This window comes from Ixodes scapularis, unplaced genomic scaffold (assembly GCF_016920785.2).
Source record: "Ixodes scapularis isolate PalLabHiFi unplaced genomic scaffold, ASM1692078v2 PGA_scaffold0__279_contigs__length_252992795, whole genome shotgun sequence".
Classification (NCBI taxonomy): Eukaryota; Metazoa; Arthropoda; class Arachnida; order Ixodida; family Ixodidae; genus Ixodes; species Ixodes scapularis.
This window is the reverse complement of record NW_024609835.1, coordinates 233,208,585-233,235,294: the sequence shown is the minus strand read 5'-3', so window position 1 is coordinate 233,235,294 and position 26,710 is coordinate 233,208,585. Positions and strand designations below refer to the sequence as shown.

The window sequence follows — 26,710 nt, the reverse complement described above, 5'->3', positions numbered from 1 at the left end:
TAGTTTAGTAGTCCCTCTGAACTATCGCATTGCTTGACGTGCTAATAGGCTGATGATGTATCATTAATATAACAGCCGGATCGAAATGAATGTTCAGCAGAACCAAGCAGAACTATTAGCCCTCATTAAGCGATGCCGCGGCCATTTTGCTTGTAGGTACTGCTCCTCTCTCAGCGCCCCTGCTCTGCCCAGTCATGTGACCTAGATAGAATTCCCCCTTCTAGGGACAATAGTTCACTTTAACCCACGGTTTGCGTTCCAAGAAAACGGGCACAGGAAAGCAACCCAGCAGAAGATCCTGAAGGCCAAGTTGAAGGCACAGGACAGCTCTAAGATCGCCCAGAAACGTCGCAAGCTTGGAGCCATCACAAATGAGCAGAAGAGGATTGAAGAAGGACCAGCATATGGAGCTGGAGAGTTCTAGGTCACATGAAGACACCCCACACAATTCTTTTGAAGATAAAATAAAGAAAAGTGAACTTCAAATTTAAAGTGCATCTTTCACAGTTCAGCTTTTCAGCAGCAAATCCCACCTTAAAGGAGCTGTGCAACGATTTTAACGTTGAAAGAATTGGCATTTTCTGCTTTTGATATTGTTCACTGTGTCACAAATGGCAGAAAACACACCTCCTTTCATCGCAATGTTGCGATTCCGCCGCGTAATAGCGAGGCAAAACTTGGAATATTTCCCGACCTGCAGCCACGAGCGGCGGCCATGAGAAACAAGCGGCGTGACGTCACTTGGGTCGTTGTAAGAAAGATAGCAAGTTGTGCGAATACCTGCTCGATAAAAGGTAACTCTTTTTACAAATCTTGTCGTTCCAACGTATATATAAATGCGTCAACACCCTGGTATCATCGACAACTTTTATTATACGGAGTTTTAGTGGCGCCATCTATCCTAGGTCCACAAAACCGCGAACAGCCGCCAGAAGCCGGAGGGGGAGGGGTACAGCGCCGGACGGGCAAGGACGGGTGGTCACGCAGTCGGCAGCGGATGAGTTCTCGCTGCTCGCTGATGGCTCTAAAGAGAGAACTTTTCCGGAACTCCGCGCCTACTCTAGTGACGTCACTGTGCACGTGACCCGGAAGACGATGCACGAGTTGAGAGGCGGCAAAAACCTGGATCTTTTTCATTTTTTTAAGTAAAAACTAGGGTATCCAGGCAAAATCTGTTTTCTGTAGTTCACTGCAGAAGTTCACTGCATCAACTTCCACAATTATTTAAGCAAAGCCCTGAAATTGTTGCACAGCTCCTTTAATAAAACAATCATCTCAGTATGAAACTATACACAAACTCATCTCTGTTACGTCACGCCGCGGTGGTGGCGCGTCGGACGCACTTCCGGTCCGGGGCTGCGGGCGGAAGTGCCCATGCCAGACGTGTATTCCTGCGTTGTTTTGAAAGGAACAAGACAAAAACCTGCCTTCTCGTCGAAATGCTGCGACTGGGGCTGTACCAAAAATTGTCGAGAAAGATTTGAAGGTCAGTTTTCATGCGCTTGGTTCGTCCGAGAACGTGGATATATGCCGTGAAAAGTGAAAACCAGACGCCGTCGGACCACGATTGCTTGGGCGGAAAGCAATTTGGGTTGAATTTACGGATACTTCTGGGCATCAAATTTATTTGTTTTGCTCCGAAATGAGCGCCGGAAAATTGTCAAGTTGTACGAACCACCTGCGGACTACGTTCAGTGCGTCTTCAAGTTCAAACGGCCGCCTGATCGTTCAAACTGTCGTCTGCTCTTTCAAACGTTTCTGCTTGTTGTCTGCTCTTTTAGAGGACACCGGCCCGTAGACCAAACGTGGGCCCGGTACTTGCGATAAGAAGTAAGTGCCGGCCCCAAAAGACATGAGTTTGACGGTTGGTAAGCAGGCTGGGACGTAAACAGTAGATACAAAGAGATGTTGATCATTGTTACCAGTGGCCATCACCGGCTTGTTATGTCTGATTCACTTGGTTAGATTCTGCTTGCGATTTTCAGTATCGACGTCGACATCTCAGCTACAGTTCACGCTTTTGCAGTCCAAGCGACGTCGCTACTGAAAATTGCGAGCGAAATCTCATCATGTGAATCAGGCTTTAGCGTACATTCTGCGGCGTCCACGCGGAATGAATCGCCGCATGTCAGATGATTCACGCGAAGTTTTGCGGTGTAGAGAGCCTCGGTAATTTTGCTGACGATGCTCAAGTAGTCAGACATTGTTAGGAGGACGCAGAATCAACAATTCCAACGCCAAAAAGAGCACGGGGACTCACACCCACGCCAACAATATCGCATTTCAATGGTTTGTTTATGGGCGACGGCAAGCTTCTAGCCCACACCCCCATCGCGCATGCGCGGCGCAGGTGGCGTCCGCTAGGGGTGCTCCGGGCGCTCCGGTTCGTTTGTAAACATGAGTTGGTGTATAGAGACTTAATATTTGCGACTTATATGCCAGAATTTCATGGAGGCGGTTACTATAAACTTAGATTTTGCATTCTCACATTCCTCTATCATGAAAATTTTAATTTCGCACAAAACAAAAAAAAATGTAAAAAAAAAAAATTTGTATTTTTTTATCTGCATTTTTTTTAACTTTTTTTTTATATGGTGAATTCCACTTGCAGATTTTGATTGATTGATTGGGTTTTAGTGGCGCAAAAGCATCTAAGGCTATACTGCGCCAAGTACATAAACTATTGTCGGGAGAGGGTTAAGGAGAAGAAAGAGCTTTAGTAGCAGATGATAGGATAAAACAATGGACATGACCTATGTATAAGTGTAAAAGGAATGGACATGAGATCAAAACAGTAAAATCACAGTCGGTGTAGAAAGCCGATTGCTTTGAGAAAGTTAAAAACACAAGAGTGTGGTATGAGGGGTTGATCGCCAAGTAAAATCATCAGATGTAGGGGAGTATGCTCTTTGTAAAGCTCTGAAAAGTGGTTACGGCGTTCTAGGCCATACGCATTGCATTCAATTAAAATATGAAGTATAGTCAAAGGACAATGGCAATGTTCGCACTGTGGCGCATCTTCACCCCGCAAAAGATGCCCATGCGTGAGCCGTGTATGGCCAATCCTTAGACGGCAGAGTATCACCTCGTAGAATCGTTCACGGTGCCGAGCACTCTCCCATTCCTTCAAGAGTTGTTTCACCATATGCAACTTATTGTTTATCTCAGTATCCCACTCATGTTGCCATCTCTGTAGTATGCAATGTTTAACCACCTTGTGATAATCCTTGTGGGGAATTTCTTTAAGGTGTACAATTTGTGTGGCCGCAGAGTGCGCAGCTTGATCTGCCTCCTCATTACCCGGGATGCCAACATGACTTGGCACCCAGCAGAACACAATATCACATTTGTTTTTGATCGCACAGATTATTTTACTCTGCAGGTGTGAAACCAACGGGTTTGTGGGGATATTCAGGGAAACAAGGGCTTTCAATGAGCTTAAAGAGTCTGAGTATACTACGGAGCGACGTAGCCTCTTCTCAACGATATGTTCAACAGCAAGAAGTAGACCATGCAACTCTGCCGTTAAAGGAGCTGTGCAACAATTTCAGGGCTTTGCTTAAATAATTGTGGAAGTTGATGCCTGACACTTCTGCAGTGAACTACAGAAAACAGATTTTGCCTGGATACCCTAGTTTTTACTTAAAAAAATGAAAAAGATCCAGGTTTTTGCCGCCTCTCAACTCGTGCATCGTCTTCCGGGTCACGTGCACAGTGACGTCACTAGAGTAGGCGCGGAGTTCCGGAAAAGTTCTCTCTTTAGAGCCATCAGCGAGCAGCGAGAACTCATCCGCTGCCGACCGCGTGACCACCCGTCCTTGCCAGTCCGGCGCTGTCCCCCTCCCCCTCCGGCTTCTGGCGGCTGTTCGCGGTTTTGTGGACCTAGGATAGATGGCGCCACTAAAACTCCGTATAATAAAAGTTTTGTCGATGATACCAGGGTGTTGACGCATTTATATATATGTTGGAACGACAAGATTTGTAAAAAGAGTTACCTTTTATCGAGCAGGTATTCGCACAACTTGCTATCTTTCTTACAACGACCCAAGTGACGTCACGCCGCTTGTTTCTCATGGCCGCCGCTCGTGGCTGCAGGTCGGGAAATATTCCAAGTTTTGCCTCGCTATTACGCGGCAGAATCGCAACATTGCGATGAAAGGAGGTGTGTTTTCTGCCATTTGTGACACAGTGAACAATATCAAAAGCAGAAAATGCCAATTCTTTCAACATTAAAATCGTTGCACAGCTCCTTTAAAATTGTGGCAAAGGGGTTCAGTCTTTTTACCTTGGAAACAGATGGTCCAACCATTGCACAGCCTACAAACGATTCAGTTTTAGTACCATCTGTATAAAAGCTTGTGTAGTGCTGATAGTGGCTCTGTAGTTCGAAGAACTCTTGCCTCAGCACTTCGTCCGGAGTGTCTTTCTTGCTGTGTTTTGTCAGTGTAAAGTCACAATGGACGAGGGAGTAATCCCAAGGAGCTACAGTGTTTCTGTGCTGTGTCACGCAGGGTTTGGGCTCCAGACCAAAGAGTTCTGCTGCTGTAGTATTTCTCAAGGCAAAAGGAGGAACAAAACTTGGCTTATTTTGGAAAGTCCTTTGAAACCTAATTTTTACCACAGAATCATGAGCAGGATGGAGAGGAACAGACCTTACTCGGAGTGAATACATAAATCCTAGAGCAAAGCGTCTTTTCTCAAGAGAGACCTCATTGGCCTCCGCATAAAGGCTGGGAACCGGGGATGTGCGGAATGCTCCGATAGACAGCCGTAGCCCCTGATTATGAATAGGGTCTAACATCTTCAATACTGATGCTTTAGCTGAGCCATACACAAAGCTGCCATAATCTAGACGGGAGCGAACCACTGAACGATAAATGCGTAAAAGGCACAGTCTATCAGAACCCCAAGATTGATGAGACAATACTTTTAGGATATTAAGTGCTTTTGTGCATTTCAACTTCAACTGCTTAATGTGAGAAACAAAAGATAATTTTGAATCAAATAGAAGACCTAAAAACTTATGTTCACTCTTCACAGCTATAGGCAGTCCATAAATGGTTAATGAAGGATCTTGAAAAATTCCTCGCTGGCGAGAAAAGCATACACACACAGTTTTTTCTGTGGAAAACCTGAAACCGTTGGTATCAGCCCAGTTCGTCAATTTGTTGATTGCCAGTTGAACTCTCCTTTCACATATGGAGCGGTTACATGATGATACTGAAACTTGGATGTCATCAACATAAATAGAGTATTGAACTGAAGGAGGTATTACTCGGGCAATGGAGTTTATTTTTATAATGAAAAGAGTGACACTAAGTACACCACCCTGGGGCACACCATTTTCCTGTACAAAATCCCGAGAGAAAGTTGTTCCAAGTTTCACACGAAATGAGCGGCACTCTAAATAGCTTTTAATGATGCCGAACATGCTCCCGCAAATACCGATGTTGATGAGGTCTTGCAGGATTCCAAATCGCCAGGCAGTATCATAAGCCTTCTCCAGATCAAAGAACACCGAAAGGCAGTGCTGTTTGTTCACAAATGCCTCTCTCACGGCTGTCTCAAAGCGAACCAGGTGGTCCACTGTGGATCGTGCCGACCGAAAGCCGCATTGATACCTGTCTAGAATTTTGTGAGTTTCAAGATAATGCATAAGCCTTCTGTTAATTATTCGTTCCAGAGTTTTTGATAGACAGCTAGTCAATGCAATAGGCCTATAACTAGAAGCACTAGAAGGATCCTTTCCTGGTTTAAGCAAGGGTACTACAAAGGCCAACTTCCAAGAAGTTGGAAAGTGGCCTTCAGACCAAATTCTATTGAAAAGATATAAAATGAGTTGAACAGTTGAAGGATGAAGATGTTGTAGCATAATGTAATGAATTCCATCTGGGCCAGGTGCAGTCTGCTTAGGGGAATGAAGAACCATTTCAAGTTCATGCAACGTAAGTGGAGCATTATATGGGTCTTGATAGCCACTCGAACTATTTACTGACCTTTTTTCTACCTGTACTTTGTGTCGAAGGAAAGTAGGCGTGTAGTTCTTTGAGCTGGAAATGAACTCGAAGTGTTCGCCAAGAATGTCTGCCTGTTCTTCGAGGCTTTCAGGGCATATTCCATTTTTTGTCAAAAGAGGAATGGAAAAAGCATGGTAAGACCCATTTATTTTGTGGACTCGATCCCATACCTCCTTTGGTGTCGCCTGACTATTTATAGATGACGAATACTTCATCCAACAATGTCTTTTAGACAGCCTGCGAACAAATCGCGCAGAAGCCTTCATTTTCTTGAAAGTAACAAGGTTCCTCGGTGTAGGGTACCGCCTAAAAATGCCCCATGCTTTGTTTTGTTTCTTTTTAGCCTTTTGGCAATCTTCATTCCACCATGGCTTCGGTCGTTTGGGAAGGTGAGTGGATGTCATGGGTATTGCTATCATAGCAGCTTCCAATATGTGCTTTGTAATATGGTCTACTGCCTCTTCAATAGAAAGTTGATGGAGAGATGTAATAGCTAAAACAGAGGATTGTTTGAAAAGTGTCCAATTGGCTTTGTCAATCTTCCACCTAGGTGTCCGAGTTGGGACTGTAATAGGGCGATTGTGAAAATCTAAAATAATTGGAAAATGATCACTGCCATATGGATTAGGAATGACTTTCCATGTTAGAAAAGGAAATAATGTGGGATGCACAATTGAAAGATCAATTGATGTGAATGTACGTGTTCCTGATGAAAAATGTGTAGATTCTTTCGAGTTGAGCAAACATAATCCTGATGACAGTAAAAAACGTTCAATAAGTGCTCCTCGTGTATCTTTTCGTCCACTTCCCCAGAGAGGATTATGAGCATTAAAATCACCCACAAGCACAAAAGGAGAAGGAAGCTGATCACAAAGTAATTCAAGTTCCTCATACTTAAGCTGGTAGTTTGGAGGTATATATACTGAACAAATAGTAATCAATCGGTTAGTCAGTATACGGGTAGCAACGGCCTCTAGTTCAGTGTTTAAGGGTACTTCCAAACATGGTACAGAGCGTTGCAAAACGACAGCAGAACCTCCAGATGGATGGCTTGAATGCTGCCGATCTTTCCGAAACACTTGGAAATGCCTGAGGACATTTGTGTGACTCTCTTTTAGGTGAGTCTCTTGCAAACAGAGGGCAATGGGACTGTGTTCCTCTAGTATATCAGTAATATCATCATAGTTTGCAAGAAGACCTCGACAGTTCCATTGTAGAACAAGTGGAGGCATTATTATGTAAAAGAGATGCAAGTATAAAAATACAATCAACTACTCTGGTCTTGGGATGACGTTCCCAGAGGAAACTACTTTGGAGGTATTACTGGTTTTTTCGTTTTTTTTCTTTGTTTTAGAAATCTCCCATTCCATATCGTCCTGATCGGACGAAAGAGCGGAAGGCTCGGAGGCCTCGTCCCTCGCCTCCACCTCTTGAGACGAGGCTTGTTGTGTAGGTTTGGGCAAAGTCGAGGTACGGGGCCGGACTCCCCGGCCACGACCGCCCTCACTCAAAGGGGCAGCAGTGGAGGTGCTGGGCTGAACGTCGCCCAACTCCATCCGTCCCCGCCCCTCAGCTGTTGAAGGAGCGGCGTGATGCCGCTCCTTAGACGAGGCCCTCTCCCGTGAGTTGGGGCGAGACTCTCGCTCCTTCTCCCTGGGGGGACACCTTGGAGTGGAGACAGCTAGGGGGGCTCCCTGCCTGTCCCGTGGTCGAGAGGCAGCTGGTGCGCTTCCTCCAGAAACCAGGGGAAGCTGCTGCCACTGCTGGGGGGTTGGGGACTGAAGAGCCACTGCCAGAACCTCAGGAGAGACCTGAGTGGCCTTCGATTCTGTTCGCGGTGCTTGTCCCCTTTGTTGTTTAATGACAACCGCAAGGTTTAACCCAATACAAACTGTTTATTATTCTAAATCTACAACTTAAGCTTCGTTAAACACAGAAGAGTTCTTTTTGCGTGGCGTCTTTCGTGGCGTTCCTTTTCGATCTCTCGTTCCCACACCGGGCTGTGGCTGTCGCTCGCGTCTTCCTTCTCTCTCTTCCGACCGACGTTTCAGATTCCGCTTCTCGCACCCCCAGATGGTTGATGGCAGCGGCAGGCATCTCGTCTTGCTCAAGTTCGCCCGAGCTGGTGTAAACATGACGTGAGGCCGCGGGCAAAGCTCAGTCCGTCAGGTGCCAGTCGAGGTTACACGAGCATCCACGTGCTTTCCTCGTGATCGGTGTTTTCTCTTTGTGCGTGCTTATTTTTCGTCTTGTGTTTACGTTCTTACGCTGCGCCGTACCACGTGAGATTTATCGCCATCTCGTTGTCGGTTTTTCTGTTCCTTGCCCTCCCGGGCTCCGAGTCAGAGTTCAAACTTACAACAATCTCCCCCGGAATGAGCGGGCACGGTCATTCTTTTAACTCCAACGGGTACAGATGTTGAATGGGCCGGCGAAGCCTTCCTCCCCCGGGTAGGATCAGCTTACATGCTCTTGCTCTGCCGTCCCTTCCTTGAATAGTCTCCTCTATTCTGCAGGTTTTCCACATGTGTCTTGGTAGACGGTCTTCCTTTAGAAGAACCAGGTCACCCACTTGGAGTCCCGATGAGGCAGTGGGTTTGACCAGGTGCGCTGACCTTAGTTCGAGCAGATACTCTCGCCGCCACCGTCTCCAGAAATTGTTCACCACCGCAGTGCGGTATTTCCATCTTCGAGCAAGCTGATCTCCAGCTGGTAGCGCTTCCGTTGGTATTCGATGTGGCGGAAGGCTCGTTAGTTTCCTCCCCACTAGGTAGTGAGCTGGGGAGAGCACCTCTGGTTCCTCGGCGTTTGCGTACACGTACGTCAGAGGGCGAGAATTTATGACGGCCTCGACCTCGGCCAGGACAGTCGTTAGTTCCTCAAAATCCAGGCTGCTGCGTCCCAACACCTTGCGCAGAGACACCTTGACGGATCGCACCATTCTTTCCCAAAATCCGCCCCACCATGCGGCCCTCTCGACGATAAATTTCCAACGGATTCTGTGATTCGAGAAGTATGCCTGCACTTCTTCAGACCGGATGACACGGAAAATTAGTTCAAGGTCTTTCGACGTTCGTTTGAATGTTAAAGCGTTGTCCGAATACACTGTCGTGCTGATCCCGCGTCGTGCGACAAAACGCTTGAAAGCCAACAAAAATGTGGCGGAGGAGAGGTCACTCACCAACTCCAGGTGGACCGCCCGTGTAACAGCGCACGTGAATAGAGCGATGTAGCACTTGCTGCTTCCTTTCCGTTGACGGCAGATCAAAGGTCCTGCGAAGTCTACTCCCGTGATGCTGAAAGGGTCGCTTCTTGTGACTCGGTCCGCCGGTAAGGGAGCCATTGGCTCGGATGCGGGCAGGCAACTTTGTTTTCGGCAGGCGAAACACTTGTGAATTACTTTCTTTACTGCTTGTCGTCCTCTGATGATCCAGTAGCATTCCCGTAGCCGTCCTAACGTGTCTCGAACCCCTGCATGGAACAGCCGACGGTGTTCCTCAGCGATGAGAAGGGTGGTGAAAGGGTGATCGGCGGTAAGGACGATTGGGTGTTTCACATTCTCGCTGTTGTCACTATGCTGCAATCGTCCACCCACTCGAACCAATCCGTCGCTGTCCAGGAATGGGTTCAAATTTCTGAGAGGCGATTTTCTGTCAACGTGTTTGTCTTCACGAAAGCTCGTGATTTCTGGTACAAAGGTCTCGTTTTGTGCAATGGTAAGCCAATACGTTTCGGGTTCTATGAGTTCTTCGCTTGAGAGAGGTCAGCTTCGTTTGTCTGCTGTCTTGGCACAATTATTCACGAAACGTTTGATCCAAGCAGTTACGCGGATCACCTTGGTTGCCGAGTTGTACCTTTCCAAGTCGAAAACTGGAAACAGAGCTGGTGCAGTTACTTGCAACACTGTTGCCTTCTTTTCTTCTGCTTTGTTGTCCGCAACCTGGCGATCATTTTCCACTCGGCCTGGCCAGCCTTCTTCATTGCCTGGCAGTGAAACTTGGTGCGGTTCGTTTTCAAGCTTTACGGATTTCTTGAATTCGCTGAGCAACTCCGTCTCTTATGTCTTCGTCACGTCGTCAGCTATTCCAATGTGCTCAAGTTCCCAGAATGATCTGAGCTGAGCCGAAATTTCCGCGTCGTTTGTGTCGGACACAGTCACCCTCATCACTCCAGTTGTTGGCGAGTAGATTGTCGCAGAAGTAGAGGTAACGGGACCCTGAAGTGTCCACCCGAGGATGGTGTCGACTGCCATCAGCTTCCCATCCAAGCGCTTGACCTCGCCGTTCACAATGTCCCAGAAGTGATCGGCTCCGATGAGAAGGCTGATTCCCTCCTCGCATGGATTGTCCCAGAGCTCCACGTCCGCGAGGTTCATATCGTCAGGCAGCCCCCGCAGTTCCTCGGAGGGGTTGTTCATGACATCTGAGCAGATGTGAGGAACCTCGAGGGCTTCTATTCTTACGGATCTTCTGTCGTATTGGCTGCGGAGCCATAGTTCCACTCGCTTGCATTTCGTTTTCGTTGCTGCATCTCCAAACGTGAAAATGGTCAAGTCCTCCTCACCCAGTTCCTTCAGGTGAAGCCTCTTGGAAACGGTTTGGCGAATAAAAGTCCGCTGGCTTCCTCCGTCGATGAGAAGTCTAATCCGGCAACGCTCTCTTTCACCTTCTGCCCAGGCTTGAGCGGTCTGCAGAGGTACTCGCTTTCCCCTGTTCCTTTCTAAGTTTGTTATCTTGAGCGTTGACTGGAGTGTCGTTCCTTCCGAAGTTGATGTTTCACCGGTGTTCGCCATTTCTTTCACCGTAGTCTTATGCTGAGGCTTGAAGTTCGGGTCGCACATGGCACTTGCGTGTCTCCCTGCACACTGCGCACACTTCAGCCACTTTGCACTTCTGCAATCCTTTGCTCGATGGTTTTTCTTGGTGCAACGATAACATCGATTTTCAGCCTTCAGAACACGCTTGCGTTCGTCGTTGGTCATTGAGGATGTGCAGTCCGCAGTCAGATGAGCACCTGATTTGCAGAACACACAGTTCTTTTCATCCAGGCCTGCTGCTGTTGTTAGTACAGACGCAGAAGGAGGATAACGACTCTGCTGATCTCTCCTTGCACGAAAGGTTCTTTGATCCTCGGTTCGTGGCACGGAATGTCCTGACCCATATAAGCTTCTTTCCCGGCTTTCTATCTCGATTTTCAGGAAGTCCAGAAAGTCTCTCAGCTCGTTGTGCTTTGTCGCTGTTCGTGAGGCGGACCTCCGGTTGTACTCCAGGCTCAGATCGGCCGGCACGACCTTTCGAAGAACGGTAAGGAGCATCGTTCCATAGGTATCCGATTGAACCCCCAGGGCGTCAAGACTTCGAACTCCCGTCTCCACTTCATCGTATAACGCTCTGAGCGCATTGACGCTCCTGGAGTCATGGACTGGTTTGATCTCTAGAAGCCGTGACAGATGGCTTTCGATGATCAGCTCCTGTTGACCAAATCTTTCCTTCAGGAGGTCGATTGCAACTTTATAGTTCTCGGCAGTAACGGCGAGTCCCTCAATTGCCGCAGCAGCTTTGCCGGTCAGGTAGCTTTTGAGGTACTTGAACTTGTCGATTTCCGAGAGAGTTTCGTTCTGGTGAATGGTGCAGTCAAATTGGCTCCAAAATCCTTGCCATGCTCGTATGTCCCCTTGGAATTTCGTTATCTCAAGTTTCGGGAGCTTCACTGTCGTAGTCATCCGTCCTTGATTTGCGATAGTTTTGACGGCCGTGTTCTGCATCAAAGATAACCTGGCAGCGGCTTGTTCATGTTCTGCCAGCTTGTTTCGCAATCGCGTCTTCGTTACGCTGATTCTTTCATGGTAAACTTCCGCGCCTGTCATCTCCTCTTCTATCGATTCGCAGTCCACCACTGCTTCCATCTCACGGTCCAGTTCCTTTAACGTTGATTCTCTGGACACCAGAAGTTCAAACTTTTCTTGAAGCTCACCCGTATGCGTGTCTTCCGCGGCCAGCAGAACATCGATTTCGTTCAGGAGTTTCGTTGTTGACGTTCGGACCACTGCTCTTCTGCGTCTTAGTCGGTCGATTGTAGCTTGAATTGCCATTTCTTCGTTCGGGGGTTTCGTTGGCGGTTAATCCCGGGTTTTCGGCACCAGAAAGTTTTGTTGTTTAATGACAACCGCAAGGTTTAACCCAATACGAACTGTTTATTATTCTAAATCTACAACTTAAGCTTCGTTAAACACAGAAGAGTTCTTTTTTGCGTGGCGTCTTTCGTGGCGTTCCTTTTCGATCTCTCGTTCCCACACCGGGCTGTGGCTGTCGCTCGCGTCTTCCTTCTCTCTCTTCCGACCGACGTTTCAGATTCCGCTTCTCGCACCCCCAGATGGTTGATGGCAGCGGCAGGCATCTCGTCTTGCTCAAGTTCGCCCGAGCTGGTGTAAACATGACGTGAGGCCGCGGGCAAAGCTCAGTCCGTCAGGTGCCAGTCGAGGTTACACGAGCATCCACGTGCTTTCCTCGTGATCGGTGTTTTCTCTTTGTGCGTGCTTATTTTTCGTCTTGTGTTTACGTTCTTACGCTGCGCCGTACCACGTGAGATTTATCGCCATCTCGTTGTCGGTTTTTCTGTTCCTTGCCCTCCCGGGCTCCGAGTCAGAGTTCAAACTTACAACACCCTTTGCACCGCCTGCGCAAACGTTCCTTTTGCGAAAAAGGAATACTGTTGTTTTGCCTCTTGGTAGGTAATATTCTTTTGTGCTTTAAGGGTTAGGATTTCTTTTTCCCCGCTTCCATTGTGGGCATGCTCTAGCATAAGCAGCATGGTTGCCTTGGCAGTTAACACAGTTGAGAGTATTCTCACAAATGTCAGCAACATGGTCGTTGCTGCCACACTTTGCACAAGTTTCACGGCCCCGACAGTTTCGCGAGCCATGCCCGAAGCGCTGACACCGGAAACACCTTTGTGGGTTGGGGATAAAAGGCCGGACTTTGCAGTGTAGGTAACCAGCTTTAACAGTCGTAGGAAGCGTATGCAGTTCAAAAGTCAGGATCAAATGCTTGGTTGGCTGCTCCTGCCCGTCTTTACGGATGGTGATCCGCTTGACGGCCACCACTGCCTGTTTCTGGAGTCCAGCCAGAATTTCATCCTCAGTGCAATCTATCAGATCAGGCTCAGAGATAACACCTCGAACACTATTCAGTGTCCGATGTGGGCTTACTTTTACCTGGTGTTCGCCTAGACATGTCTGTTTTAGAAGCGTCCTGCTTTGAACTTCTGTTTCAACCTCGACAAGAAGGTTACCAGAAAGCTTTTTCGCCTTGAAAGCTTTGCCAATAATGGCATCAAGACATTTTGAAACTAGAAAAGGCGAGAGCTTAGCCAGTGGCTTTTCTTCATCTAGAGCTTGAATGACAAAAAATCTCGGAAACTTTGGCGGTTCGGATGCTTTTTCGAAAGTAAGTACGGAGCAACCCCTTTTAGGGGCACGCGCCGTGTTTGGTTTGGAGGAGGGGGGAGCCATAAGAGGCGGAGAGTCTTCAGAACCTGTGGTGTGCCGCCCACCACGGAGCCCAACACAGGAATAGGTAACGCACCATAACAAACAGGGCTTTGCTGGAGACGTTACGCTACTAGCACTGCCCAGGTACTATACCCAAGTGTGGTTCTGGACAAGGAGTCTGTCGCCACCCAAGGTTAGCCCTTGCCGCCAAAGGAAATGAAAAAAGGAAAGAAGAGAAAATGAGAAGAGTGAAAAGAAGGAGAAGACAAAGGTAAAAGAAGGGAGGGGATAGTAGAAGTGGCGACTAGGCTGAATCATCCTGGCCGGGCCTTACCAGGACTCCCGTCTATGAGAAGCGGGGGCCGAAGTGGTGTATTGCCTTGCCCGGGGGGCCCCGGAGGGTCCAAACCTACCCCGGGCTCGGCTCAACCACCAGGATGCCCTTTTCCCCAGACACGGGTTGATTGATTACGGGCTTTATGGCGCAAAGCTACTATGGCCATACTGCGCCAAGCTTGTTTAGTTGGGCCATACTCAGGTCTTTTTTATATGAATTATCAAAAAGAGGTTCATATGACAAGGTTAAAATTCATAGAGTTAAAATTACAACTCTAGTAGGAAGCCGGTTTTTCTTAAGTAATTTATGATACGATCAAATGGTACTATAGGAGTCTCGCCAATTAGCAGCGCTGGGTGAAAAGGAATCTGGTGGGAAAAAAACTCGGGGAAATGTGTACGTCGTTCTTGCTCAAGCCCTGGGCACAGCCACAAAATGTGTAAAATTGTCAAACGCTCCCCACATTCATCACACAGGGGTGGGGCTTCCCCCCTGAGCAGATGTTTGTGGGTGAGGAAGGAATGTCCAATTCTAAGACGACACAAAAGAACTTCAAGGCGGCGGGTTTTGTGGGATGCACTCTCCCATATACCAAGAGCTGGTTTAATCCTGTGAAGTTTGTTTTCGCATTCCAGACTCCACTCCGATTGCCATAGCCGGAAAACTGATGATTTCACCAAGGGCTTCATGTCTTGAAATGGAATCTGTGAGGTGGTTGGCAGTAGGTGCTTAGAGCTCGTGGCCAATTCGTCTGCTCTTTCATTACCTAGGATCCCCACATGGCTAGGCACCCAGCAGAATTTTATGTCTCGGCCAAGCCGCAGACCACATTGTACCTTAGATCGGACAAGTTGTGCCAGTCTATTTTTACTTCCCTTTATTGAGCAAAGTGTGGTGAGCACACTTTGAGAGTCCACGAATAAAATAGATTTCATTGTCTTGCTGATGAGGATATATTCCAAGGCCATCAACACTGCATAGAGCTCTGCCGTGTAAATACTTGCACATTCCTTGAGACGCTGAACCTTACTGAATCCTTCAGAGTAAACTGCTGATCCTACAAAATGCAATGATTTAGCACCATCGGTATAAAATTGGGAGTAGTTATCATACTTCTTCTGCACCTCAAGAAATTCTTGTTGAATCACCACAGGGGGGACGTTATGTTTATTAAATCTAGTAAAATACCAATCACAAAAGACGGGCAACGTACTCCACGGAGCTTCATTTTCACCCTTCTGCAAAAGGTCGGTCTCGTCAAGGGTGAGGTCAAGAGATGTACAAATGCCCTCAAGGCGAAGACTTAAAGGCGGTACAACCCTGGGCTTATGTTCGAAAAGACGAGCAAACCGAGAATGTTGCAAGGCACCATAAGTTGGGTGATTTGGATAGGACAAAATTCTGGAAGCATAAGTCACAGCAAGATAACGTCGTCTGTGCCTAAGTGACATCTGATTAGATTCAGCATACAAGCTAGGAATGGGCGATGTGCGGAAGGCACCTGTAGCGAGCCTTAAACCGAGATGATGCACAGGATCCAACATTTTAAGTGCAGAAGGCCTTGCTGAGTCGTAAACTATAGCACCATAGTCCAGACGTGACCGGATAAGGGAGTTGTACAGGCGTAGCAGACATATTCTGTCGGATCCCCATGACTTGTGCGCTAAGACTTTAAGAATATTAGCTGATTTAAGGCACTTCTTCTTCAGGTTCTTCAGGTGGGAAACGAAGTTTAACTTTTTATCAAACGTTATGCCCAAAAATTTATGCTCCGTTTTTACACTAATAGGGACCCTGTTTAGTGTCAGTTCTGGATCTAGAAACAGCCCCCGACGCAGAGAAAATGGCACGCAGATAGTCTTCTCAGCTGAAAACTTAAACCCATTTTGGTCAGCCCACTTACTAATTCTGTTGATGGTAAGCTGCAGTTGCCGCTCACAGCTAGACAAATTACAAGAAGAGGCCGAGATGTGAATATCATCCACGTAGAGGGAGTATGAAACGGAAGGTGGAATTACCTTTGACAACGAGTTTATCTTTACGGCAAACAAGGAGACACTCAGTACACCTCCTTGCGGAACACCATTTTCCTGGACATACTGGTCGGATAGTGTGGTGCCGAGTCGAACTTGAAAGGAGCGACCTGTCAGAAAACTGCTTATACACCGCAACATGCGACCACGCACCCCAGAGGCATATAAATCATGAAGGATACCATAGCGCCATGTCGTATCATATGCTTTCTCCAGGTCGAAGAAAACAGAGACACAATGTTGCCTATTTATGAAAGCTTCACGTATTGTTGTTTCCAGGCGGACTATGTGGTCCAAAGTAGAGCGCCCTTCTCGAAAACCACATTGGTTATTAGCAAAGAAGTGGTTATGCTCCAAAATATAAATTAACCGCCTATTAATGAGGCGTTCAAAGGTTTTGCCAAGGCAACTCGTTAACGCGATTGGACGATAACTACGGGGGTCCGAAGGGTCCTTCCCAGCTTTCAGCAACGGAATTACATGCGCCTGTTTCCACATTTGAGGAAAGTAGCCTGCTTCCCACAGATAGTTAAAAAAATCTAGTAGTGTGTTGAGCGATTCTCGAGACAGTTGACGGAGCATTTCATAGTGGATTCCATCAGGGCCCGGAGCCGACCTCTTCTTGGAGCCCAGAGCCACCTCTAGTTCTTGCATTGTAAAAGGAGTGTTGTATGGCTCCGAGCTACAACCGGACATGGGTATACGGTGACATTCTGCATTTGCTTTAAAACGTTTAAATTCCATCCGATAATTTCGGGAGCTGGAAACATTTTCGAAGTGCTGTCCAAGCACATTAGCAACATCTTTCAGCGAGTTAGCAGGGGAGCTAAATAGAGGAACAACAAAGCAACGGTAATCCCCTTTGATTTTTTTGTACCTATCCCAAACTTCCTTCTCTGAGACAAAACTATTTAGGGAAGAAATATACCTGGTCCAGGACTTCCACTTAGCTTTTCTCATAGTCCATCGGGCCTTTGCTTTTAGTCTTTTAAATTCTATCTTATTTGAAGGAGTAGGGTACCTCCGAAAGGTGTCCCATGCCCTATGCTGCTTTTTCCTTGCGGTGGCACAGTCTTCAATCCACCAAGGCCTACACCTCTTGGGTAAATTTTCGGAGGTGCGAGGAATGGCGTCTTGGGCGGCACTTATGATTTGCTCCGTAACATACACTGTCGCTTCTTCAGGTGACAAATTTGCTAGAACTGACGGGTCAAGCACTGCATCAAGTTTAAAGAGTGCCCAGTCGGCTTTGTCCAGTTTCCACCTAGGGGTTCGTTTTAAAATAGACGGCAGAGGAACAAGGCTTTCAATTACAACCGGGAAATGATCACTCCCAAAAGGGTTCTTTAAAACCTTCCAAGAAAAGCAGGGAAGTAATGAAGGTGATGAAATGGAGAGGTCGATGGATGTGAAGCAATTATGAGTGGAACTATAAAACGTTGGTTCTTTCTTATTTAAAAGACATACGTCTGAGGACAATAAAAATCTTTCTACAACAGTGCCACGAGAGTCAAGGCGCTTACTGCCCCACATGGGACTGTGAGCATTAAAATCACCACAAATTAAAAAAGGCGTTGGGAGTTGCTGAACCAATCCTTGAAGTTCATGAAGATGCAGTTGACGATGAGGTGGCAAATACAAGGACACAACCGTAATGAGACGATCAGCAAGAACACGTACCGCAACAGCTTCTAGTGATGTACGCAAAGGAACTTCCACACATGCTATGCCACTCCGTACAACAATGGCAACACCACCTGAAGAGTGGTCTGAATCCCGATCCTTTCTAAAAACGCGGTGACGATTAAAAACATTTGTATGGGTGTTGTTAAGATATGTCTCCTGCAAGCACACAGCAATGGGCTGTAGCTCATCCAGAAAGAAATGAATGTCATCAATATTTTGCAGAAGACTTCTACAGTTCCACTGTATAAAACTATATGAGTTCATGTTAAAAACGGTTTAAAGTAACAACACAAGAAAAAAGGAAACCTGCCCTAAGTGCCCTGGGGCGGTTTGGGTGGGGTTACTCGCGGATTGAGCTTTTTCTGGGATGACTTTGTAATAAGCCTTGCGTCATCAGGTGGGACCGAACAAGGAGGAGGAGATTCACCAAGTTCCATCCGCTCCTCCTCAGGCGGAACGGCTGAGGGAGCAGCTGGTACGGGCACCTCCTTACGTGTCGAGGCCTCTCCTAAAGCCTTAAAACGAAAACTACCCTCCTTCTTCTTGGGAGGGGTCCGAGTGACCAAGGCAGGCACATCGTTCGATGGCCCGTCCTTTAGAATGGAAGAGGCACTAGTGCCTTCTCCCTGAGGCTGGTGTTGCCGCCTCTCCTCTTGTCTCCCATCCATTGGCACAGAGGCATCTCTTGCCTCTGCACCATCTGGAGGCCCCTGTGGTTTCTTCGGTTCCAACGACAAACGGAGTCGTGGAGCGAATCTTTGTGAGGCAGGGGGAGGTGGTGGAATCACCAGGTCATTAGGACAGACCTGGATTCCTACCGAAGACTTTGATGGCACACCCCCTGCACGTGCCACCAAAGAGTAAGAACCCTTCTGCAGGAAGGAGAATCGCTTCCTGGCTTCGGGGAATGAGATGTTCTCTTTCACTTTGAGTGTTATAATTTCTTTTTCTTGTTTCCATTTTTTGCACGATCGGGAATAAGCAGGGTGAGGTTCACCACAGTTGATACAGCAAGGTGCATTAGAGCAATTCTCTGCAGGGTGATCATTTTTGCCACACTTGGCACATGTTGTCTTCCCACGGCAGCTCTGGGCGCTATGGCCATATCTCTGGCAATGAAAGCAACGCTGAGGGTTTGGCACATATGGCCGTACTCTACAGTTCAGATATCCGGCTTTCACTGATTCCGGAAGCGCCCTCAGCTCAAAAGTCAGAATGACATGCTTTGTCTTCACCTCTTGGCCGTCCCTTCGAAAAGAAATTCGTTTGGCAGCAATGACTCCTTGGTCACGAAGGCCATCGACAATTTCATCTTCGGGGGATTCTAGCAGGTCATCTTCTGATATTACGCCTTTTATAGTGTTCAAAGTGCGGTGGGGTGATACAGTAACCCTGTAGTCAGACACCACGTTGAGTGCCAGCAGGTCTAAGCTTTGTTGAGCGGTTACAACTTCAACGAGGAGATCTCCAGATGGCATTTTTTTTGCTTTAAAATTTTTTCCGATTACAGATTCAAGAGTCTTAGAGACCAGGAACGGGGATAACTTGGATAAAGGTTTTTCCGTTTCGGAATGCATGACGAGAAATCGGGGAAACTTTTCCACGGGTGCAAATGCTTCTCTGACGTGTACTTCGGTCCGGACCCTTTTCAGGGCCCGATCAGGTTTTTGGTTTAGTTTAGAACCCATAAGAAATGGGAAGGCGTTCGGCATCTGTAGCGCACCACCCACCACGGAGCCCAACATGGGGATAGGTAATGCGCCATAGCAATAAGGGTTTTGCTGACGACATTACGCTATCAGTGCTACCAAGACACTATAACCTAGTGTGGGTCCAGACAAGAGGTCTATTGCCACCCAAGGTTAGCCCTTGCCGCCAAAGAGGGAAGAAAAAGGAGCAAGAGAAATGAGAAGGAAAAGAAGGAAACAGGACAGGTAAAAGTGAAAGATCGGAGGGGATAGTAGAAGAAAAGGCGACTAGGCTGAATCATCCTGGCCGGGCCTTACCAGGACTCCCGTCTACGAGAAGCAGGGGCCGAAGTGGTGTATTGCCTCACCCGGGGGGCCCCGAAGGGTCCAAACCTACCCCGGGCTCGGCTCAACCACCAGGATGCCCTTTTCCTCGGACACGGGAAAGCCACGCACAGCCAGACGTGGGCGGGCGAACCCGCATGGCTCGGGGTCCGTGGAGACGCCACTCTCCAAACACCTGCTTTCACAGGTGCCCCCTGCGGGGCCCAGACACGGGAAAGCCACGCACAGCCATACGTGGGCGGGCGAACCCGCATGGCTCGGGGTCCGTGGAGACGCCACTCTCCAAACACCTGCTTTCACAGGTGCCCCCTGCGGGGACTTGCAGATTTTGGGCGCTCCAAAAGTGCCCCTTTTGGAGCCACCCTCTTGCGCTGGCAGATCCGGCTCAAGTTAATCATCTCCCATTTGTGGCAGCGCCTGCACCGTGGGGCACCTCCAAACCCGCCGAACTTGATCCGCGGGATTTTAGGGATTTCGGCAGAAGTTGACAGAAGCGTGCTATGTCATTTCCTTTCACTCGGCGGTGTGCATGTGTGGCGAGGTTGCCGGACCGGCAGCGCCGTCGAGTTGGATCTGGTTGTCTATGCGGGATTGTGACGGCTCCAACACTTCAACCTCATGTAGATCAGAGATGCGAAGTCAAAAACTGAAGCGTGGCACATCGTAAGCGCTGATATCTGTGATCGTGAGAGGAAGAATGAGAAAAAGAATGACAGAAAATCTGAAGGAGGCAGACGAAAGGTTAGGCCTGTTCATTTTGCCGCCACTGATTGTTTACCTTCTTACACTGCATGCCGCCGGTGTTTTCTCGTGCAATAAAGCAAGAACAGATTAGGCAATGACCGTGCAAGTGATGACTTGTTACTTCTTTGTGCTTATTACAGTCATACCAGAAGTTTGAAGTCCACCAATCGCTGTGCGTGCCCCACCGCTTCAAGGTGGCGTAAAGGTATGCGACGGTGGCGAATGCGGGCTTTTTCATCGCTTTTTGTGACATGGGCTCCGTAGTATGGATATCTTTGGCCGGCCCGTGTCGCGTGTTATTTCCACAGCTAAGCAGCGACAGTTGTCAATGGTTGCCGAAAAGATGAGTTGGTTGAAGCGTTGGTTGGTGTGCCAAGTTCGAGCAGCGGCCATTTTGAGCAGCCGACCGTCTCGGGCGGGTTGGTGGGTCGCTCCAAAAATGCGAGTTCATCTTTCCCACGTCGATTTGGAGCGGGTTCCACGGAGCGACATTTCGCCTCCCTCACGGATTTTGGAAAGCTCCCCAGATCTGTTAGTGGAATTCACCAATAGCAACCGGCAACAGGTATTCCAGTATGCATTCCACCAGAAAAATATGTGGTTATCAACACCATTTTTCAACAGTACATTCATTGAACAGATTACATAAAAAGCTGTGCTTTACTTTGTTCTGGGGGTACAGTACGTCATAAGATTGGTTCACAGGGCTGAAACTTCGCATGCCTTCCTTCAACTTGGCTACAAACACCACCTGCAAATACCATGTCGATTGAGTGAGCGGTTCAAAAGTTGACATTCCAAGGTAGTGTCTCCCTTTAAGCTGGAAGAACGCTTTATTTGCGGGCAGAGACGGCTGGGAATTTTCAGAAGCTCGGCCAATTCTCAGGGCAGCATGAGGAACCTGGTTTGAAAACTTGCGCGTTACCGTCTTAACAAAAAAAGACATTTACAATTCTCTGTAATGCCGAATTAGAGCACAGCTTTTGAGGAGGAGGGGAAAGAACAGAGGAAAGGGTCACGTGACGTTAGACGTCACAAGGGTAAAATTTTAGCGCTAAATTTGGCAGGAAAGATTTCCGCTCCATTTCGTGTGACGTCACATTCAATCACGTGACGTCATTATGGGAAGCGTCCCATAATGCAACGCGTCTTACCCAATTCAGCCCTGGATCGGAGCTAACACATTTTATGAATGCGGTCTTTTTGTTTCCAAATGTAATTGGGGGGAAAATGCAAACTGAGGAAAACTGAGGGGCTTCTCTTTGTCGGCCGCTTCTCCGAGAAGCCAATGCAAAGCGGCGAAGCTTTACACGCATACATTCGTGCAAAGAGGTAAAGCTCAATGCGTCGGTGGAAAGTAGGTTCGATGAGAGCAACACAGCTGCTTTGAAAATTAAGGGTTCTACCACCACCCCGTACTGCTTCTTCGCCCTTCTGTTGAATCGATTGCCCTATCAGGTGCTTTCTGCCCTCCGATAAAAACAGCATTCATCCCCTTTTTTTTCGTGGTTATCTACAACTTCCACATGGTCGCTCGTTCAGTATTTTACCCTAGGTCCAAGAAATAATGTCGCAGGCTGAAAAGTTTGTACCTTATCACCGCCGCTGGCATTAACGTCAAAAGGAAGGAGGGCTCTGGGACACATAATCTGCCCAGGAATGCAAAGAAAAGCCTTATTTTCTGCGACGGACAGACGAGCGAGACAGAGGTTGCCCTCTGCTGTCCACAATCTACCCGGGAATACAAAGAAAAGCATTGTCTTCCCTGACGGACCCAGCATACAGCCTCCGCTGTCGCCCCCGGACGATTGAAGGGAACCCACCTTCTGCAGGGCCTCGTTGACCCGTCCACCAAGCCGGTCCGCCAATGCCTGGGCCAGGGTGCCCACCTTGACCCCGGTCTCCCCGCAGTGCACCACCCCGGACGGGTTGGCCATGATGTTGTAGAGCTTGAGCAGGGCAGAGCGGGCCGCTGCCGCCTTGGCGAGCCGTTTGTTAGAGCCGCAGCCCTCATACACGTCCCCGTTGGCCACCGTCACTGCCATGGTGAACCGCTGGGTGGGAACCGCCGCGTTCTCTGCCACCAGAGTGTACTCCAGGCCCGGCTGCAGCTCGTTCAGCAGCATCACAGGGTTCTTCTTGTCCGCCTCCTCGGCGGCCCTCGACGCTTTCTTGGCCGAGGCGCCGCCGGGCGAGTCGTCCTCGCCGTCCGCCGAGAACCGCTTCAGCTGGTCCCGGTGGAACTCCGCGATGGCCGCCGCCCCCGAAGAGAACTTGCTGAAGATGCCCGTGCCCTCCTCTTGCTCCACCTCGTCGCTGGTGAAGTCAGCGCTGGTCACCTTCCGGCTCATGGCCCAGAAGGCCTCCGGCATGTTGCGGAACTGGACGAACGACTTGAGGGCCGCCTGGGCGGCCGCGTGCTTGGCCAGCTGCTTGGACTGGCCCCGGCCCGTGAAGGTCTGGCCGTCCACGTCCACTGAGACCACGAAGCTGGGCTGGTGGGCGGGGCCCTCCTGCGACTCCACCGAGTACTTGAGGCCCGGCTTGAGCTCGTTCAGCTGCATCAGCGCGTTCTTGGGCTGCACCATCTTGGGCGTCATTGGGCTGTTCTTCTTCTGCTTCTTGCGGGGGGTGCCCTGCCCGGAGGCCTTGCGCTTGCCACTCGTCTTGGCGTCCCCGGCGTTGTTCTCATCCCCGTCCTCCACTTTCCCATTGGACTCTTGGGCTCCTGCAGGAGTGAGCACGCCGATTAGTTTCTGCTCCAGGCGGCACGCCAAAATAAATTATGAACGAGCGGTTGTAACTGTGACCTAAAAATTGGCAGCTACTTTTATCTTCAAAGCTCTATAAAGCATGAAATGCAGTATTTAAGGCAGAATCATTTTGATTTAGTTTATTAGTTTGAAACGAGTTTCTCCAAAACCATCATTTACGAGAAGAAAAAAAAAAAAAAGCCTGCATTTAACTGACTTTCTAGGTACAATGAGCAGGGAAACTGGAGGACGCATAGATCACATGGTGTCAATTTTCCCACCAAATTTAGCGAGGCAATTTGTGCGGGTACTCGGAATCATTATTGAATTATCTTGCCCAGCCGTGCTCGTAGACACACGTATAAAAAATCAGTAACATTGCAAGCAGAACATAGAAAAAACAATGTTGCAATAAAAGAGGCTCAAACAAACTTTGTGTACTACGTCAGACTTTACTATCTGCATGCGTGCCCTTTGCATTTTGTTGCAAGAAGCGGGGATCTGAGGTAAACGGATCAGCTTACTCGACACAGTTCAAGAGCTGTCCAGTTATTTTAAAAATATACCGCTTAGCGTAGCCGCTTTTGATCTGATTGGCCGCTGAATTTCAAGAATCAAAGACAAAGCCACCCGCTTTGTCGCCATACATATCACCCACCCACATAATTCGAACAGACATGGACAGATATGACTGCAGCTGACGCGGGAATCGCCAACTTAAAACTTTCGCAGGGTAATCCACGAGCAATCAGCCTCAAGAGAATGCACTGTAAAGTGGTTTTCTGGGGCACACAAATAAATAAGCTAAAATCAGTCCTTCCACTACAAACAAATGCACAGTCAAAAAAAAAAAAAATATTGGCAGCGATTTTTACTTAAAGGGCAACCCCGATCAAAATTCAAAATGAAATAAATTACTAGTATCCCTGTAGTGACACAAAATACGACCCCAGCCAAAATATCACGTCCGTGGGACGCCTCATTCTCAACTAATGCCGATAATAAAAATGCGACCCGCAGCGAGCCGCTGCTCCTTAGTGGGCGGCCTGGGGGTTGCCGATCGCTAAAGCAGCATCGGGCCGTGACGTCAGTATCATTCTTTTTTACCTACGGTCCGGGCGTTGCGCGGAGTGCGCTTGTTTGAGCCGCTACCACTGCTACTTTGGCTTTCGATTGGCGTGTTTAGTCGTTGCTTTTATCTGTAGCCCGTATAGCTTCGGTATAACCTTCTGTTTATTTGCTTGTGAGGACTCCAAGATATTTTAGCGAGCGACTCGGTGCGCCCAAGACTGCTCAGCTGTTTCTCGAAAGATGCCGAGTGCAACTTGTAGCGCTGTGGGCTGCTCAAACAACCCGCCGCGCCACACGGAGGTGCTTTTTCACAAGTTTCCAACGCACCGGAAATTGAAGAAAGTGTGGATGAACGCAGTTCGACGAGTGGACTTTGCACTTCGGCTTTTACGCACCCAAAAAAAAAAAAGGCTTGTACAGTTCAGCACATGTGTGTTCGGGCACCGCGGCCCGCGCCAGAGAGCCTCAGAGCTTCGTGTCTGGGACTGACCCGCAGCGCAAAAGCGAGAGGGCCCCCAGTACTGTACGTCACTGGCAGCACAGCGTAGCGACGAGTACGGAAGACCACACACACTGCGGCAGCCGCCAAGTATGGCACCGAACGAGTTGACTCGTTTTCCAGTCGCTAGCTTTTGGGTATACAAGTGCAGAGTACGGCATAGCGCACGAACGGCGGTGGCTGCCGAGTATGGTGCCGTACGGTGCCATACGAGTTCACGGGTTTTCCAGTCGCTAGCTTTTGGGTATACGCAGTAACTCTTGCTACATATGCTGGATAACTACCACATATACAGAATTAAAACAAAATCAGCTTTCATCCTATCTTTAGACGGCTAGCGCAACAGAGGTAGGTGCCGCTTGGCCTGCGTACTCGTTCAACGAGAACGATCCTGACGTCACGTTCACATAGCGGCTGATTTCCAGTGTTGCCGGGACCTCGAGCGGCTAGTTTTAGTTTTGTTAGCAGCGCCCCAAACAAAACTTTGAGGCGTCAATATCTTTAAAACTATGCGCATTAACGAGAAAAAAATTACACCTTGCAATTCAGGGATGCTGACAAATCGAAAGTAGACTGGAGTTGCCCTTTAATGGATGAAATGCATTATAGGGGATTGGCGTTTCACGTGACATATCATCCTGGTAAATTTAACGGGGAAACTGAGTTGACGTATAGGTCACATGCCACTAATTTCCCCAAGATAAAGAGTTCATGTGATGGCCCTTTCCCTGCTAAATTTAGCAGAAAATTCATGGACAGACAAAATGTGTGTGTGTGTTTCTGTGTAAAAGGGGAGGGGGGGGGGGGACAGCGTTAAAAACATTTCATGCCTAAAAAAAATTAAATGCTTGCAATAAAGGTATTGCCGGCGTTTCGGGACGTTTTAAAAGGACTTTCTGCGCGCAGGAAAATCGCAGCCGTAGACCTACGCTACCAGGAACAGTGGAACACGGTCCATTGCACGATCGAACATCAATAAGTACGGAACCAATGACCAGCATCTGAAAGCAGTTTTTGCATTAGAGGAGTTTGCTCATCGGCAGACTGTCCGACGACGCAGGCAGATGGGCGCCAGTCAGTCGCCTCGCGCGTGAAAGCTTTTTCTTTTGCCTGCTGCTTTCTTTTATTAATGTTATCTCCGCTGCAAAATATCACTAGTTCGGACTGTCGGCAGCTCTGGCTCAGGAAATTCGATAGGCTGCTTAAAAAAAGACCCGCGATCCGGTACGATTTTTACAATAAACCGCTCAATCCCAGCAAAAAAAAAAAAAAAAAAATACAAGCAAAACCAAATCAAAGCAAGTAAAGCAGGCGCTAAAGACTCAGTTGTAAACTCTTCACAGGGTGGAAGTACTCGCGACGCAACAACGTCCAAACAACGCGCAAGAACGCTGGTTAGACAAACGAAACGCGTGCCCGTCAAATTATAAGGCAAAAATTCGAAGCGTTGCGTTAGGCCTAACGCCGGCAATGCTCGGTCTTGAGGCACATTCGAGTGCAGGTTGTCGTGGGATTCTGTTGTGCACCTAACTTCGTAATCGAACGTTATAACGCGAGTGATTTCTAGTAGATTACGGTTTATGCTGGACCGGCGCGGCGAGTGAACGTGTAAAGGCGGCTTACCGTGTCCATCTTTTGTCTTTGTTGGTGCGTTAACCATCGTCACGTCTTCTTTGCCACTTACAGTGACTGTCGACATTTGGAGGAAAAAAGGCAGATCGTCTACACTGCGGTAATAAAGTTGATGGGATAATTTCAGGAATTATCCAGCAAATACAACGAACACGATAACGCTATGAAAAAACCGAAGCGGAGAGAGAGAGAGAGCAAGGGGAGTGAGGCCAAACGCTTCCAACGTAGGTGGCCAGCCGTTGGACGCTGTGCCGCCCTGCGATTCAACTTCCGAAAATTGATCAAGGCATCAAAGTAGTACGGCTTTTGACCACAGTTCTAAATAAACACATACAAGATCGTTCTGAAAGAAAAAAAGTGCGCAAAATAAAGTGCCGCAGCTCTTACTACGAACATTTGAACATAACTAAAGCATA

At 48.2% G+C, this 26,710-nt stretch overlaps 1 protein-coding gene across 1 annotated transcript in view; it reads right to left on the bottom strand.

Annotated features, from left to right (window-relative positions):
• LOC8054046 (double-stranded RNA-specific editase 1) overlaps nucleotides 1-26,542 on the bottom strand; it is a 49,180-nt gene extending 22,638 nt beyond the window's left edge. Inside the window, exons 1-2 of the mRNA XM_029976742.4 lie at nucleotides 26,286-26,542; nucleotides 22,163-23,067 (exon numbers count right to left, since the gene is read on the bottom strand). Coding sequence (XP_029832602.1) covers nucleotides 22,163-23,067; nucleotides 26,286-26,361 — 981 coding nt within the window. The 5' untranslated portion in view covers nucleotides 26,362-26,542. The remainder of the gene's footprint in view (nucleotides 1-22,162; nucleotides 23,068-26,285) is intronic.
• Nucleotides 26,543-26,710: the final 168 nt, after the last annotated feature.